The sequence below is a fragment of the Eptatretus burgeri genome, chromosome 10, assembly GCF_056783735.1.
Source record: "Eptatretus burgeri isolate ZD-2024b chromosome 10, Ebu_testis_v1, whole genome shotgun sequence".
NCBI classification, from domain to species: domain Eukaryota; kingdom Metazoa; phylum Chordata; class Myxini; order Myxiniformes; family Myxinidae; genus Eptatretus; species Eptatretus burgeri.
Window position 1 is genome coordinate 3,004,605 of NC_140970.1, and position 17,500 is coordinate 3,022,104.

Genomic DNA, 17,500 nt, shown 5'->3' on the forward strand with positions numbered 1-17,500 from the left:
GATGAGAATTTGAAAGACAACACAATCAAAATATTGGCCGACATTTCTAGAAACTAACAGAAGTCCAATCGATTTCCGCTGCAAATAAATGAAGGAATCAGCAGACCTGGTCCAGATTTTAATATAAAAGAACTTGTTTTTGACAGTTACAGTTCCTGCTAAATTGTTCAGCTGCATCTGAATGGAAACTTGTGAATACAAACCACCAGGATGAGTCAGCCATTTTCACATTGAGTAAATAATTTAAAATCAGAGCTTGAGATATTAATGGTTTAATCGCACAGCTGTGCAAACAAACTTCAATGTCATTCAAAATAATCATGAGTTACAAGTTAAGGATTATAAAAATGCAAATACAACTCCAACTCGAGAGCACAGAGAACACCTTACCCCATACAGACTTAAGAAAAAGGACATGGGAAGGGTCTTTCGAACTCTTGCTTTGCATTTCCGAGCATGATCTATATTAGCTTTGTACGTGACCTTTGAATAACAGGTGCGATGGTAACCATACGAAGTTGATGGGTCAAACAGAATTTACCAAATGCAGAGCTAAAATACTGTACTGCTAAACCGCAGGTTCATGTTCCAATTCGTGTTCTACAATGTTCAAAATATGAAATTAAATTGTCTGATAGACGTCACTCTGTGATCGAGGAACGACATGTACTTAATTTCAGACAGAGTGAACCAACTGCTTAAACCCACTTTGCACTGTGTGCGCGAGGTAATAAAGTTTCCATTGACTTGTGTTGAAAGACAATACCACACAATGCAATGATACCACCACCTTGAGAATATATTTTTGAATTGGTTTGTAAGAACAAGGCAGTCACCGCTTTATAATGGTTATTGCCATGGAAATAATAATAATGATAATAAAAACCCCGCAAAATATGGGCAATCTCATATCAAGAGATGAATACACCAAAAACTCCTGAAAATATTACATCCAGCGATTTTTAATTCACAAAAAATAATAATAATAATTATAATAACGAAATGGCACTCGATATAGCGTATACCTCTGCCAGAATAAACAGTTTATGTTTTGAATCCCACTGAGAGGCCAGATATGCATCTGGACCTAAACCAAAATCAAATCGGCTTGTTCTTGTCACATCCCCAAATCATCCACAAAGCTTAGTCCAAATCTGTCCATAACTTTTAAAACTAGAAGGGCACTCGGGAGAGCACAAACCTCCGCCACGCAATGCCTGATCCACGAGAACATATCAGGCCCAATACTTTTTTGAAATATCATGCTATATATCATTTTGAGCCCTATCTCTCAATGGTGAAGAATTACTTTGAAATCAAATAATTCTCGAATCGAGAACCGGATTTGGATAGTCACCAAAATCAAATCAATTCGTCCTTGCCACACACCCAACGCGTACACCAAGTTTCAGCAGAATCAGTCCACAACTTTTTTAGACATCGTGTTACATATCGGTTTAGCCCCCATCTCTCAATGGTGAAGAGTCACTTTAAAAACTAGAGGGGGAGCACTCGGTAGAGTGCAAAACCTCCGCCGCCAATACGGCTGGGTCACTCAAGTGAACCTGATATCCTATTCATTGTAGGTCAAAACGGATCAGACTCTACTGAACCACGATTGAATAAACTAAACTAGATCGACACACATGTAGAAATGACAAAAAAATAAAATCGAAATTTTTTTGAAAAAAAAGTTACAACATTTTTTTTTTTGGGGGGGGGGGGTGGGAAATCACTTAAAACATGTAGAAATGCAAAAAAAAAATTCAAATATTTTTCAAATGAAATCGAAATTTTTTTGAAAAAAAGTTGCAAAATTTTCTAAGTTTTTTTTTGGACCAAGTCCAAAATCTAATGGCATGATCCTTGGACCATACCTAATCCCCCCCACCAAGTTTCGTCGAAATCCGTCCAGGAGTTTTTCCGTAATACTGTTCACAAAAAACAGACAGGTGTGAAAACAGTAACCTCCATCCATCTTCGATGGCGGAGGTTAACGAGAGGTGGAGCACTCGGGAGAGTGCAAAACCTCCACCGCCAATACTGCTGGGTCACTCAAGTGAACCTTATATCTTATTCATTAAATATGTCAACAGTGCTGAGTTATAGTTCTTTTCTCCAACATTTTTTTTTGGGGTGGGGGGGGGGGGGGTTGGAAATCACTTAAAACATGTAAAAATGCAATAAAATGCCAAAAAAAACAAAAATAGAAATTTTGTTGAAAAAAAAGTTGCAAAAATTTTTTTCCCTCCAACAATTTTTTTGGGGGGTTGGAAATCACTTAAAACATGTAGAAATGTAAAAAAAAAATTCCCCCTTTTTAAGGGGGGGGGTAAAAAATTTGGGGGGGTGGAAATCACTTAAAACATGTAAAAATGCAAAAAAAAAAAATTTTTCTCAAACAATTTTTTTTTGGGGGGGGTTGGAAATCACTTAAAATATGTAGAAATGCAAAAAAACAAAATTTTCTCTAACAATTTTTTGGGAGGGGTAACAATTTTTTTTGGTGGGGGGTTGGAAATCACTTAAAACATGTAGAAATGCAAAAAAAAAAAAATTTCTCCAACAATTTTTTTTTGGGGGGGGGTAGGAAATCGCTTAAAACGTGTAGAAATGCAAAAAAAAAAAATTTTTCTCTAACAATTTTTTTTTTTTGGTGGGGGGGGGGACCAAGTCCAAAATTTAATGGCATGATCCTTGGACCATACCTAACCCCCCCCCCTCCACCAAGTTTCATCGAAATCCGTCGAGGAGTTTTTCCGTAATACTGTTCACAAACAAACAAACAAACAAACAAACAAACAAAGGGGTGAAAACAGTAACCTCCATCCATCTTCGAAGATGGCGGAGGTTAATTAAAGGAGCCAGATCCAGATCTTCACCAAAATCTAATCAGTTCATCCTTGTCACAGACCGAACCTGTCCTCCAAGTTTCATCCAGATCCGTCAAAAACCTTTTGAGATATCTTGCACATAAACAGACAAAAAGACAGATTAAGGGGTGAAAACAACCTCCTCCACATTCGGTGGCAGAGGTAAAAAAAAAAAAATTCTTGTCTGGATCTATATATAATCAAGTCGTCCTTGTCATACACCCAGGCCTGTCCACACAGTTTCATCCGAATCCGTCCATAACTTTTTGAGATATTGTGTTATATAATCAGTTTGGCCCTATCTCTCAATGGTGAAGAATCACTTTAAAAAACCTATCAGATCCGGATCTTCACCAAAATTGAATCAATTCTTCCTTGTCACACACCCAACATGTCCACAAAATTTCATCCAAATCTGTCCACAACTTTTTGAGATATCCTGCACACAAAAACAAACAAACAGACCAACAAGAAAAAGACGTCGTGCAGAGCACAATACTCGCAAAACCCATGAAACAGATTTGACCTCAAAAATAATTGGCTGGTTGAATTCAGTGACCTGAAATATAAATCCTCTTCAAAATTTCAAGTTAATCAGATGAAAATTGAGGATTTTAGAAATCTCACCTCAGTTGTTGACCTTTGGCCTATGTTGACCTTTTGACCTCAAAAACAATAGGCTTCTTCCTTATGACAATTTCTACCATGTGGTGAAGTTTCGTGAAGATCGGTTTAAAATTGTTACCTGTAGGCAACTGACAGATTAACAAACAAATGGAATTGCTATTTGAGCAAGGAATTGCCGGAATAACTGTCATATCTCCATGATCTCTGAAAAAAAACAAAAACCAGGAAATCAATTTGGTTCTTCTAAATCGATAGTGCTACTGTTTCATAAGTTATAGCACTTAGTTTGGTCATGATCATAACTTGGAAGTCAATCGGACTTGAAATGGCGTTTTTATCGCAATTTGAAAGTTTTGACTTGACCCACCTGACATTCGACCCCCGACCACTAAGAAGGGTGTTGGTATGACGCCCCAATGAGACATATGGTTGGATGCAGTATTGGAAGATGCACATTTTGGATTTGGTTTGAAATCGATACGACCATTTTAGCGGACATTATTGCGAAAATAAGAATTTCGATTTTTCGGTGACCTTGACCTTTGACCGAGATTCACCAAAAACTACAAGTGTCTAAGTTGGACTATGACTGACGTCTGTACCCAGTTTGGTCATGATCGCTGAAATGGTGTGGCTGCTACAGGGTAAACAAACACACAAAGACAGACAGACAGACAGACACAATGATGCACACAACCTACCAACATAATTGCCGAAATCCGAAGGATTCTGGCAATTAACAAACACAGAATAACAAAATCGACTAACCAATATACTTGAAAAAAAAAAAAACTTCGATTTTGCAAGTAACAGAGAGACAGAGAGGGGTGAAAACACCACCTCCTTCACTTTTGGTGGTGGAGGTAACTTAATACTCATGAGAGAAACTAAATAAGTAAATGGAGAACATAAATAAATGCAAATTTTAACAAAATAGTACATCCACTCCCAAAGGAAGCAGCAGGAAGAGTCATGTTATGATTCTCTCTGGGGTATATAGATTACAGTAGATCTCGGCTCAGGCTTCAAAGATATCGGGGGTGTGTTCAATTACCAAGTTTATTGTAGAGTGCTCGCAAAGCAGCAAAAGCATTCAATTCACTCCATTCAAAACCATTGATAAGGCACGGCTGGCTTGGCAAGTGCTAGCTCGCTGCTTGGTAACTGAACACAGCCTGGGTTTCTTCCCTTTCAGTTTAGTGTCAAACAGCAGTAGCGATTGTTTTAAAAAGTAATCACAAGTGTTTGCGGTTTATAATATTGTTAAGGTCTTATAAACCCTGTTTCACCCCTTCTCGCTTATATTCGCTCTTCCTTCACTTTATCTATCTCATCTTATCTTTATGATCTCCAGCATCACTCCCTTAAGTTCCTCTTCGAGAATTACTTTTACGTCTTCTATACTCTTTCATTTTCCGTTCCCTCGACACTATATGTTCCGTTATCTGTCGTTCCTTAGTTTCCATTCGTTCGTTCATCTCCCATTGCTTTGTCTCTATCGTTCGTCCCATCTCCTCTATTTTCTGGGTTACCTTGTCGTGTCTCACCTTGCATTCCTGCTTGACTGCTTCTTATCTCCTCCATATTGTTACGAATCTGGCAGCCATGAGCACACAATAGTCAGAGTCCTTAGAGATCAGTTTTATCGGTAAGTATGTGTTTCGAGGTAGGGTCCTGTCCTATGTTTAATGGGCGATTAAGTGTACGTGTGCTGCGCAGTTATTTTATAGATAGGATTTTTACCCCAACGACGACAACAACAACAACAACAACACACTGCTCATGGCATTCTTCACGCGCTTGCCGGCATGCGGGCGTGTGCGTGGGCAGAATTCCATATCCCAGGCGGTGTGGATTTCGCACCGAATATAATCACGAAGCGTTTCGTTCTGGCAGGGCACCAAATAAGGGTATGCGTCATTTTCCGCCCAATGGGCGACGCGCAGACCAGAGCCGGGGCGATCCTTTGCAAGAAGGAGAAGCCGTGACACGCCGTCCACACAATGAGAGCAGGCCACGGGGGAGCGGACCGCGCCCCGAAGGACGATGATAAAGTATTGAGGATTGTGTCCCGTCTGCTCGAGCGCGCGTCTGTCTGGGTCTGCAGCCGACTGCATCGCACGCATCTGAGGCGTCTCGTCTGGCGCATTACAAAAAGCGGTCGACCATCTCATCACGGGAGATCACCTCGTCTCGCCTCCTCTGGATTCGGCTGCCCTGGTCCGTTCTTTAGCGACTGGTGCTCCGGGAAGGTGGGGACGTCGAGCCGTGCGAACGCGGCCAGGTAGCCAGCACGTTCTCTTCCCTCCGAGCTGGAGGGGCAATAAAGACCTCGAGGTCCATCTCTTTCTGGGTGTGTGTGTGTGTGTGTGTGTGTGTGTGTGTGTGTGTGTGTGTGTGTGTGTGTGTGTGTGTGTGTGTGTGTGTGTGTGTGTGTGTGTGTGTGTGTCCGTGGGCCCTGTCTCCAAGTATAACTGTTTAAGGAATTGCTTGTATATTTGATACCTTTCTTTATCCGTGATAACTCTGCTCTGTGTTCCCCTCCCCAATTATTGTTGTAAATAAATTCCCCTCTTGTTGAATGTACCAGCTCGTTCTTTGTCATTTCTATCATTGGTTTTCCATGCTGTGAACAGGAATTAGGAGGCCTCATTGTTGCCGTAATCGTGCAATTGGCCGGCAAGGTTCTGGTACTCTCCCCTCGGGGTACGACTCGGATCCGGCTCGGAAACGGCCCGGATCGCACAGATCCTGCCGAGGGTGAATTTCCCCGGTAGTTTGGACGATGCAGGTATTTAGGTATATTGAAATTGGCAATTGACCTTATCCCACGTGGTCGACCTATTGGCGATCTTCGGTCCGATAAGGGACCCGTGACCTTTCACATTTATCTGAAAGGTACAACCTAAATTCTGAGTGTTCGGTGGAGCCGACAACTGCTCCCTCTCGCGGTCGTGCTCGCCACTGACACCCGGCCCCACAACAATATTACCTCAGATTTCTATTTTTAGTTGTTCCTGCCCTTCCTCAAGCCCTTTTATCTCAGTCTGTATTTTAACTGTCATTTTGACCTGACCCACCCTCATCTCTTTCCAGACACTGTCTACACACCCACCTTACTCCATTCACCTCATCCCATCAAGTTTGGAATTTCAATGCCACATCATCACCCATTGCTTTCATGTCTGCCTTAACCTCTGCCAATGCCTCACGCATATCATGCCTTAAGCAATCACCCATCGCCTTTGTGTCATTCCTTATGCCCTCGCCTATTACCTTCATCTCTGCCTTTGACTCCACCAATCATTCTTGATTTATATTGCCCATCACCTTCCTCTGACCCATCATCTGGCTCATCATTTAAGCCAATCGATCCATTTCCAATCGATCTGGAGTGTGGACTCCAGAGGGAGCACCGTATTTTCCAGGGGATGAATTTGGGGGTGGGCTCCCCGAGCATTCCCAGTGTCTCTGCCGCGCACCTTACCACTTCCCTTGTGGGGAGAGCTCTGCTGCCACCCCCCTCCCCCAGTGCCCTCCTTGGCAATTGATGCTCTTGGTCCCTTCTCCAAGTACCCTGGCCCTTACATTTGGCATGCTAAATTTGTGTATGGACCTGGGTACCCATGGAGAAGGGACCCGGAGCGCCAATTGCCAGTGAGGGAACTGCCGGGAGAGCTCTCCCCATAATTTAGAGTGGAGCAGGTAAGCTCGGGGGTGGCCTTAGCGTGCCGTGGGGTGCCATTGTGCGAGTATGCAGGTGTGCAGACCTGCAAATGGAGTCACACTGCCCAGCCAAGAAATTGTGCGGCGGCGTGGATGAAAAACAGAGGCAGGCCCCCCAAACAAACGGACGCCAACGTCGTCAGACGGAATGAAAACCCGTCATTCTTGTTACAAAAACAGCTAAAATTGATGAAAAAGCGGCCGAAATTGAAACCAACACAGTAATTACGGTCGCAATAACAAATATAACCGAAACAAACACGTTTATTCTCCCCACAAGAACAGTCGTGACGGACACAAGAACAGTCAATCCCGAAATAGAAAGGTGGGGAATGGAAGCAACATCGGTTATTTCCATCGTGAAACGGCGGAGACCGAAGCGAAAGCGATTCATTCCGGTTACCATAACGTGGAAAACATGGCGGCTTGAAAAGTTCTGAATGAATTAGGATGAATTAGGTTCTGAACGGATGAATTAGGCTGTTAGAACCACAGATTAAAAAAAGACAGTGGTAAGTCCTGGGGAAATTTATTGTTTATGTGATAATGGATAGGGTAGTTAGGAATGTTGAGTTTGCCCCTTCGCACCACCCACCACTCAGGTAACCACTGGCTGCTGGATTCACCTGCCTGGAGAAACCGTGGGACCTGCAGACCGATGTCAAACTTGCGCTGAGATGCTCACAGACCCACCTTTTCTTCCGAAAGGATCCTTAGGGGATTAGAGGGATTTTATTAGGAATTTGGCACCGACCTAAGGGAACCCAAGAGACAGACATTCTAGTTAGGAAACAAAGGGACAATTTAAAGAGCAGGGCTCGGGTAGAGCAGGCATGGATAGGGACTGGGGGGCACGGATCGCAATGATAATAGGCCCATGAGATTAAGGGGGAGGAATGGTGAGGTTAGGGCCAAGCCCGTTTTCAGATCAGCCGTCACTACCACCAGCTTCCTCGGGTACGTGCGCACTGAGAGGCCAGTCAGCAATGCCTGCCGAGCCATTTGCCATTGCTATGGAATGTTGCCTATGCCTTTGCCTGTACCTGTCACCCTTATCACGACTCTCCAAGTTCATCACTGAGTACCACTTGTTGGTGCATCCCAATTCTTCAGAATTGCAGCAAGGGGGGTAGAATAAGGGTTGTTCAGGTGGCACAGGTTGAGGTTAGTTTGCATTTTCCAGTTGTGATGTCTGTGATGTGCGTTTTCCCTCCCCTCCCCCTCTGCTACTTTCAATCTTTTCTACTTTACCCATCAGTCTGTTCCCCCCTCTGCCTTTCTCAACCCACCAATAACCCCCCTACACCAAACCTCATTTTGACAATCTCTCCTTCACCCCCATCGGTCTTAACTTAAACCCCACAGTCGTCCCTTTGTTCCTCGGTCTGGCTGCATCCCTCTCCATTTGCATATTGTTTAATTGCGCACATATGGTCTGTGTGCATCCCTCTCCATTTGCGTATTGTTTAATTGGGCACATATGGTCTGTCTGCATCCCTCTCCATTGCAATGCCAACCACGCATTTTCAAATCTCACACGTTCATGGCACAAAGCACGACGTTTGGTGTTCGTGGCTTGGGGGGGGGGGGCACCTCTCACGTGATGCAGTGCAGGACTGTACAGAGAGGGTTTGTGTGTGAGGGGGGGGGACTGGAGGCGCTTTTCGCATCCTTCATGCACGAGGGGAGTAGCTGGTGGCACTCATTGTAGTTCCCTCAGAAACAGTGGCATTTTCCACAAGCTGCATTGTGGACCCACCGACAATAGAGGTGAACCAATGAGGAAGAGGCTCACAGTAGCCGAGACAGACAAAGCCACATGAAGAGGAAGGACAACAGACGTGCAAGAGACGGGACAGAGTGACCTCAGAGCTTGTCCTTGTCCTAAAAGCTTGTCCTGAGAGGAGCAGAGAGCTCAGAGCGCAGAGGAGAGGAAGAAGAAGGAGATGGGGAGCTGATCCTCGTCAATGCCAAAATGCTTCTTTGGCGAGAGCAAAAGTATGTGCAGAGTGTGTGAAAAGAGGGAGGGGCACATGGTGCAGAGGAGAGCAGTGTGGAAAGACCAGAATGCGGTTTGGTTCGTGGGGAGCTACCGGATGCTGGGACCCACCACAAACAGAGCGAGCTGCTTGCCTTCGCATGTCTTGCATGGTGTAGAGGACTTGCCCACTGGGTCTGGGCACCTCAAATGCAGCCACACCGCTGCCCGTCTTCCCATTCTCCCCCACCGCCCCCCAATTCTCTTGTATATTTGGACTGGTGCAACCCTGTTGGGCTGTGTGAGGTGAGAGAGAAAATAATTGACCCTACTTTTCTGTTCTTCTCAAGTTCTTTGTGTTTTCTTCTTCTCCCCTGATTGAATGATGGCCATGTCTCTGTGTAAATACGATTGTATAAGAATGTGTGCTCATTACATCTTCTCTTATGTGCCTTTTGTTTTCTTGCCTTTAAATGATCGTTTGCCGTTATTTACAATCTGTCTCGGTTGTCCTTTCCTACATTGGTCCAAAACAGTGTACAAGTAGAGTTATATGGGAAGTTGTACCCCAGCTGATTTGCTCTGTCAGCCAGTGCTGCACCGATCTGTTCTGCCCGGCAGAAGATCAGCAGGTGTGGTGCTGAGGGAATGGCCTCTAGTTAGGTTGCGATGCCAATAGAAAGATATCATAGAAACATCAAAGCATACCCTGTGAAGCCGGTAGTCTAACTAAGAACTACAGCCTGTTGGACCATGGAGTTATCTGTGCTCGGCGGCCTAACACCAGGTGTTCAGGAGAAACTCGAGTGCTTCCTCTTGTAGCGAGCCTCAAACCCCAGCCGTAACAATAGATTCTCGATGAAACTCAATCACTCGATACCAGAAGTGCGATGAGAAGCGAACCCAGAACCGGAACGGCAAAATAAACACAACAATAATAATAATAATTTATTTCAACATCGGCACCAGACTGACGGCACAACATCGTCGAGAGGGGGAGGGCGAGGGCGATGGGGAGGTCAAGGGCGTGATGGGGTGGGCGAGGGCGATGGGGCGGGCGAGGGCAATGGGGCGGGCGAGGGCGATGGGGCGGCCGAGGGCGATGGGGCGGCCGAGGGCGATGGGGCGGCCGAGGGCGATGGGGCGGCCGAGGGCGAGAAGGAGGAAAATCCTGGAGCATAGGATTCAGGATAATGTATGAAATGCCATCAAAAATCAAAACCAGGACAAGATGCGACAACAAAACCCACAAAACAGTCATTGTACCTTCATGTCCAGAACAGTGTGCAACAAACACCAACACACGCCGATTCTGTTGTCTGGTTCTCAAGCCACAAAATTAAAAGTTTTTCCATATCAGCGATTGCTCCACTCCTTTTCTTGGTAATTAACTTCGACTTCATTGGCACAGATGCTCTTCACACGTTTGAGAATTCGCGCCTTGTGCTCAAGTATCGACCCAATCATAGACTGGTTAAGTAAAAGAATATTGAACGTCCGATTTGTGAAAGAGTTTCCCCTCTCTCAGACTGTTTTATCATGTCTAATTTAATTTCCAAAGTAAGGGTCTTATGTTTCTTCTATGCATGAGAATCACTTGCTCGTCTTAATGGTGTCTTACACCTCTGACATTGCGAGGGTCACGAAAACATGAGCAGAGAGGTTACGGCAGTCTATTTCTGGGGAAAAGTCAAAAACAAATTTAACCCCCTGAAAAAGCGTTAATGTGAAAAAGCGTTGGTCGAATGAGCAGACAGAGAGGATTCCCTGCACGAACACACCAGGGTTGGTTAGTTTTTGATAATTATTTTTTGCAATCTCATCTGTAAATCGACATTTTTTTACTGTAAAGTCAGTGGGCAGACTCAAGATGAGAAAAAAATTTGCTGTTGCCATAAATGCTGATCAAAATCTACGTATTCTTCACTTGTTAGTCAAATTAAACAGCTTTGTTCCAATTTCATGACAGAAAAACTTAGAAAGCTTTAATTGCAGAGTGTCACCATAATATATTGTTAGATCTGAAAATAAACAATCAATAATATTAAAGTTAATCTGCGAGTCGATGCAGACAATGACTGACACAGAAACAGATTACCATAGCCTCTCCGGTTCCATCAGGAACAGATAAAGTTAATAAAGTTAGCGAAAATTGGATCAACAATGAACATAGAATTGTAAGATGTAGGATTTATTGCCACAACAAACGCTTCATCTCATGAAGTGACGAAGAAGCCACTGGGTAATCAAGACATTATCCCACATAGGAACATGCTGAAAAACACTGTAATTGCGTACTCACCAAGATTCGAGTACATGAGGAACAGTTGAAAATATTGAGTCAAGTGACGTCCATGTTCAGAAACTTCTCGCTTGAGTAGGCCCAGGACAGCACGCAGGAGGTGATCACTCAAAGTAGCATTGTCAAACATCTGTGCCAAGGAGGGCAGTCAGAATGGAAAGTGAAAAAAAAATCGTATATATTATATACGATATACGTCTGGGCAGTATATATTATAGCACGACCGGTAGAAAATGGATTTCAGACATTATTTTGTTTCCATCATCACCTTTATTCTCTGCAGAATCATTTTGATGACAATATGAATCATAATGAATTCTCACAGCATGCCTGCCTTCCCTTCCTCTCAACTCACTCTCCCACCCTCCTTTCTCCACCTCCCCACTTCCTCACTCTTCCACCTCCCTCTTCTCCCCCACCAATCTCGCCCTCCCCCACCCCTACCACTCTCGCCCTCTTTCCCTCTCATTATTCCCATCAGAAAAGTGACAGGTGGTATTTGCTTGTAAATAATACATCAGCAAAGTGATGGGTGGAATAATACATGAAACTTCTAGACTGTCTCTCATCTCTCCTTCCTCAGACATCAACTCATCCTGGGTATTCTTTCAAAGAAACTTGCTCTCTCTCAACACATATTTATCCCCTCTCCTCTTCAGTTGTCCTGCCCTTCCTCCCATTTATGGTTCATTGAAGCTTGTAGCGGGGCAGTTGTCCTGAAAACAAAACAAAACTTGCCTTTGCCTCATGGAAAGCAAACCCAACCGAGGGTAATCTCCGTTCATTCCATAAAGCTCAGAACAAATGTGTCTACCCTCAGGAGAGCCAGAAAACAACATCTTCCTCATCTCAAGCCTGAACTCTCAAACCTCTCTCCCTCCTCCAAATACTGGTGGTGTCCAATCAAATCTGCTTCTGGTGTATGTTCCCCCTCCATCCCTCCCCTACCTCAAATGGCCACACAGCTGACAACACACATGAAAAGGCTGAATGCCTAAACTCCATGCTTGCTTCTAAATATTGTGTCCCAAAACCCATCGCTTTCTGTCGCCACCTTACCCAGTTGGACCCAACTGTCCCTGTACTCTGTGTCATTTTCTTCTGACAAAGTCGAAAGTTTGCTGTCAAACCTCAACTCACATTCTGCAACCGGTCCAGATGGCATCAGCCCACGTGTCCTAAAAACCTGCTCTTCTGCTCTTGCTCACCCTCTCTGGTCTGTTCACCCTCTCATTTGCTCAAGTTAATCTGCCATCTGCTTGGAAATCAGCAAACATAACTGCTCTGCATAAAAAAGGTGCAAAAACAGATCCCTGCAACGACAGAACAATCAGCCTTTTCCCAATCATCAGCAAGGTGATGGAATCCACCATCGCTTCAGACATTAAATCCTTCTTCTTCTCCAATGGCTTGATTTCCGATCATCAATTTGGTTTCAGACCAGGTCACTCTATACTGGAGATGGTGCTTCTGCTCTCCCAAAAATGGATGGAGGTTCTCAATGCCAGTCATAAAATCAGAGCTATATCACGAGACATATTACGTGCTTATGACACGGTCTGACACCCTGCCCTACTCAACAAACTCTCTTCCGATGGTATCCAAGGCCATCTCCACTCATGGCTCGCAGACTTCCTCTCCTGTCGCAATCAATGTGTGGCCCAAATGGAGTTCTCTCATCCCCTCTTCCTGTCCAGGCTGCAGTTCCTCAGGGCAGCGTACTGGGCCTTGTTCTTTTTCTGATTTTCATCAATGATCTCTCTGACTCTGGAAAATCCTCTTTATATCTCTTTGCTGATGACTCCACCCTCTGCCATACCATTTGTCATCCCTCAGACAGCCAAGCAGCAGCTTCTTCGCTCTCTGCAGATCTGTATAAAGTCACAAGCTGGTCAAACACTTAGAACATGTCTTTCAATCCTGACAAATCCCACACTCTCACAATGTCTCTCTGAAAGGACCATTTGGAAAAAACCCCATCTACTTTCTCAACAATCCTCGAAGAAGTCTTCATTCAAGCTTCTGGGTCTCACTATCTGCCATGATCTTTCCTGGAAAAGCCACATTTCTAACCTGGCCTCCAAAGCCCGTCGCTAACTGAGCATCCTCCGTCATGCAAAGTCCTTCCTCGGCCCACCTGAGCTACTGACCACAAACAAAGCTTTCATCCACAGCCTGATGGAGTACTGCTCTCCCCTCTGGGTGCTCCTGCCTCACCTTTCCCACCTTCACGCTGTGGAAACCAAGGCATTTAGGATTATTGGTATCTCCCGCGGTGAGGCTTTATCTTTGGACCTCTCACTATCACCGCAGGCATGTCGGTGGTCTTTGTCTTCTACCATCTCCTCTCTGGTCTCGCCCCCCCCGCTCTGTCTGCGATATGCTGCCGCCCCCCCCTCATATTTCTCCAGGGCACTCAAGATCCGCCAGCAACCCCCTTCTGGTAAAACTACCAAAATCACAAATCACTGCTCACCTTCACAATTTAATTTCTATTTTTCCCCACCTTTAGAATAAACTCTCACACTCTCTTCAATCCCATTTTTTCCCTCCAGGCCTTCAAAACAGCTGTTCACCACCACCTCTTCCACCATCCAAAACAACGATCTTTTCTACCCCCGTTAATCCACCCCAAACCCACCTCCTTCAAATTCCCTGCCTTCCTTCCCGAAAGTTCCCTATCGTGTAAGGTCCTGAAAGTCCCTGCGGTGTCCACGTTGTATTCCCCGTGTTTCCCACCCCATCCCTCTCCCTTCCACAGATCTCCTAACATCTCTGCTCCCCACCATTTTGTCCTTCCCTCTCCCACCCCTCTCGTCTCCAACCCCCCCTTGTTGTGCGTTGTGTGTTAGCTCTCATACGAGCCTCGACATTGGATCATTCCAATTTAACTGGGCGATGGACCAACACCCAGGCCTGAGGCCTGCCAATCTGTGCCACCTCATGCAATGGTGGTGCATGATTATATTGTGGTGGAGTCAGGCCAGCTGTCCAGCTGTCCAGCCAATGGGTGCAAAGCACAGGGATCGAGTCAGGGCAGCTAAACACTCACCTATGTATAATGTGATATTTTCAAAAGTTTAAAAAGTGCATTCCTTTAAAAAAAGGAAATTGATGAAACGCCCTGAAACTCAAACTTGTTCTTCAACTTATCATAATAAAGCCATGCACCAAGTTTCACTTGAATATGTTCAAGGGTGTGGAAAAGTCTGGAAAACCAAAGGTGGGAAGGACAGATAGGCAGACGAACAAGCAAACCAAGAGTCCTCTCCAGGGATACTGGTTGGGGACTAATAATGAAAGGAAAACTTCCATGAACATAAATGACGTACAATTCCAAATATTTACATTACACCATTCAAATTCACGTCCCACTAACTGACTGGCAGTTGCGCCTTCCCGCTCAGCTGACCTGGAAATGATCAGGTACTGATCTAACACTTGGAGAATATGCCTTTCAATTCAGGCAAATCTCACATTTTCACTTTGTCTCTCGAGAAGTATCAAACAAATCCATCTATTTCCATAATTAATCGTGACAAGGAGTTTCGTCTCTCAAACCTCTGGGTCTCACCAATCGATTACAAGCTCCCTTGGGGAACCCTCCGTTCGACCCAATATCGAATCTGGCCTCAAAAGTTAACCGCTCACTGGCCATTTGGCCATCTCTCCTGGATTCTGTGGAATCCAAAACTCAATATCACTGGCTTTCCCCCAAAAAAGCAGGAGCACAAGGCCAGCTGCTTTCTCATCACAGACAGGTTGGTTTGTCTGTTTTTTTTTTTTGTTTGTTTTTTTTTAACCTCTTCTCAGATCTTACTCCCTCTGCTCTTTCATACCCACATCCCTCCCCAGCCCGTCCAGGTCACATACGTTCTAACAATCTACTCCTTGTGAAATTTGCTAAAATCCAGCCTTACGACTTACCTACATTATTTTGTTAATCTCTTCCTCAGTCTGATCAATCCCATCCTTCCCCTCCTCGGCTTCAAAATTAGGAAGTAGACCACCACCCTAGGTCTTCCTTCATCCCAGCCAATGATCCTGTCCATCCCCATTACCCCCCTCCTTTCCCTGCTCTCACTCTCAAACTCCTGTTCATTCATTCCTTTGTTACATACATCATGTTGTCCTATTGTTAATGCATTGCCTTACTGTCTCAGCACACTTCAAGTCTATTACTTTGCATTTGAAAAGTTTAAAAAAATAAAGGCAAATAAAATACATCTGCAGTTACTGTGTTGCCAGCAATAGCAAATACACCCACAAGCAACAGCACTGTTACAATAGTGGATCATTTTCTGAACATTCTTTCCCACGGATGGGGCCAGAAAAAACACATGTAACAAATGGATACTTTGGAAATTCACTTCTCTTCATCTATCAGTTGGAAGTTCTCAAGATGGTAAAACCGTGTGCTCGTCAATGCCTCAAAAACAATACATTAAAAAAATAAAACTAGCATCCGATTCAATGGAACACATATCACGCATTACTCACACAGTTACTGAGAAGAATTGCGAGTCCCACAATAATATGGTGATTACGAGTCTCACAATAAAGCTAACACGTGATCTTCGAAGAAAAAAATGAGGTGAACTCAAGATTTACAGCAACGGCCAAAAGAAAGTAGCAGCGTAAATCAAACAGCAGCAAAAACTGCTCCAGGGGCTGTGTAGATGGTGTTATTGTAATGGGCGGTGGAGTCACAGGTGCCATTTGCCAGGCTGGAACAACCGGAACGAAATACAAAAGGAAGGGTCAAAGCAAAGCCTCACACAAAATTTGGATGAAATCGGCAAGTTTTGCCAAAAGCCTTCATTGAAACATGCACAGGTCTTGATCCATGCACTCGTTAAACCATGTCAAGAAGACAACTTTATGCATAGGTTCCGCAGAATTATATCCACATTCAACTCCATAAAATAACGTCATCCTACGACTGGATACCATTTGATGAGTGTAGCTTCATTCATCCTTCAATCAATCAGTAGAGAGAAAAAATTACACTTTCTAATTTTGGCAAAAAAAGAAAAAGAAAAGAAAGATGACAACTTCTTCGATGACTGCCTTTTTCAGATTGTGCTAGCATAAACTGTAGTCTTATTACCTGTCATGCTTGCAGGACAGCCTCCAGCAACATTGAGCAAGCCACAAAAGGTTATAAATAAATTTTGGAAAGAAAGTTTTGCAATGAAGGTGACATTACTCCCCATTCCTTTAAAATTAGCCTTTTTCAGTACACTGCAGGAATAAGTCTTCCCTCAACTCATGCAGAAGGGAGTTTGGTACACTCACAATGTTTGCATGTCATTCATCTTTTCACAAATATTGAATTCAATGCCATCCAGAACAATGACTTCACAACGGGGAAATAAAATGGTCAAAATGGAACGGTTACCAAGGAAAGCAGCAAATGAAGATCAGAAATGTACCAACCTGGTTTGATGCAGGGGAAGGCGCGGCATAGGGAGGAGGACAGGGACCGTCCTGCAGGGAAAAGTGTGCGATGAATACAACCAGCTTGGCAAAGGCACTCCGAACCTCTGTGCTCGGACACTCGAGCAAGTACTGGGCGAACCGTGCAGGCTGTAGAAACAGCACGCTATGCGCAAACCAGTGGCGTACACGTTTGCTTGGCCGAAGGAGCAAACACAGAGAATCATACCTAAGGAGGAGTATCAAATCAGTGGGTTATGGTGGTAATGCAAAGTCAAACTGCTTTCTTGGCATATATTTTAGCCTGGTATTGGCTTAGTGGTTAGAGTGGCAGCTTGGGATCCTAGGGTCCTGAGTTCAAGCCCCATTTGGCCAGTGAATTAATACACCAGGAAGTTGACTCAGCCTGTCATTCTTCCAAGGTCGGCAAAATGAGTACCAGTGCACTGGTAAGGGGGACACTGCATCAGCGGCATAGCTACGTCCCAACCAATGATGCAACCAGCAGCCACAGGCTACACTCGATAGAGAGCATATATTTTAGGTTGAAAAACA

The 17,500-nt window shown here is 44.4% G+C and overlaps 1 protein-coding gene across 2 annotated transcripts in view; it reads right to left on the bottom strand.

The window, feature by feature from the left end:
- USP9X (ubiquitin specific peptidase 9 X-linked) overlaps window positions 1-17,500 on the bottom strand; it is a 156,696-nt gene that overhangs the window by 30,303 nt on the left and 108,893 nt on the right. For both annotated transcript variants that reach the window (XR_015062156.1, XM_085896847.1), the window contains exons 39-40: window positions 16,946-17,174; window positions 11,507-11,636 (exon numbers count right to left, since the gene is read on the bottom strand). Coding sequence is in view for 1 of the 2 variants with exons in the window: in XM_085896847.1 (XP_085752973.1) it covers window positions 11,507-11,636; window positions 16,946-17,174 (359 nt within the window). In the remaining variant the exon portion in view is untranslated. The remainder of the gene's footprint in view (window positions 1-11,506; window positions 11,637-16,945; window positions 17,175-17,500) is intronic.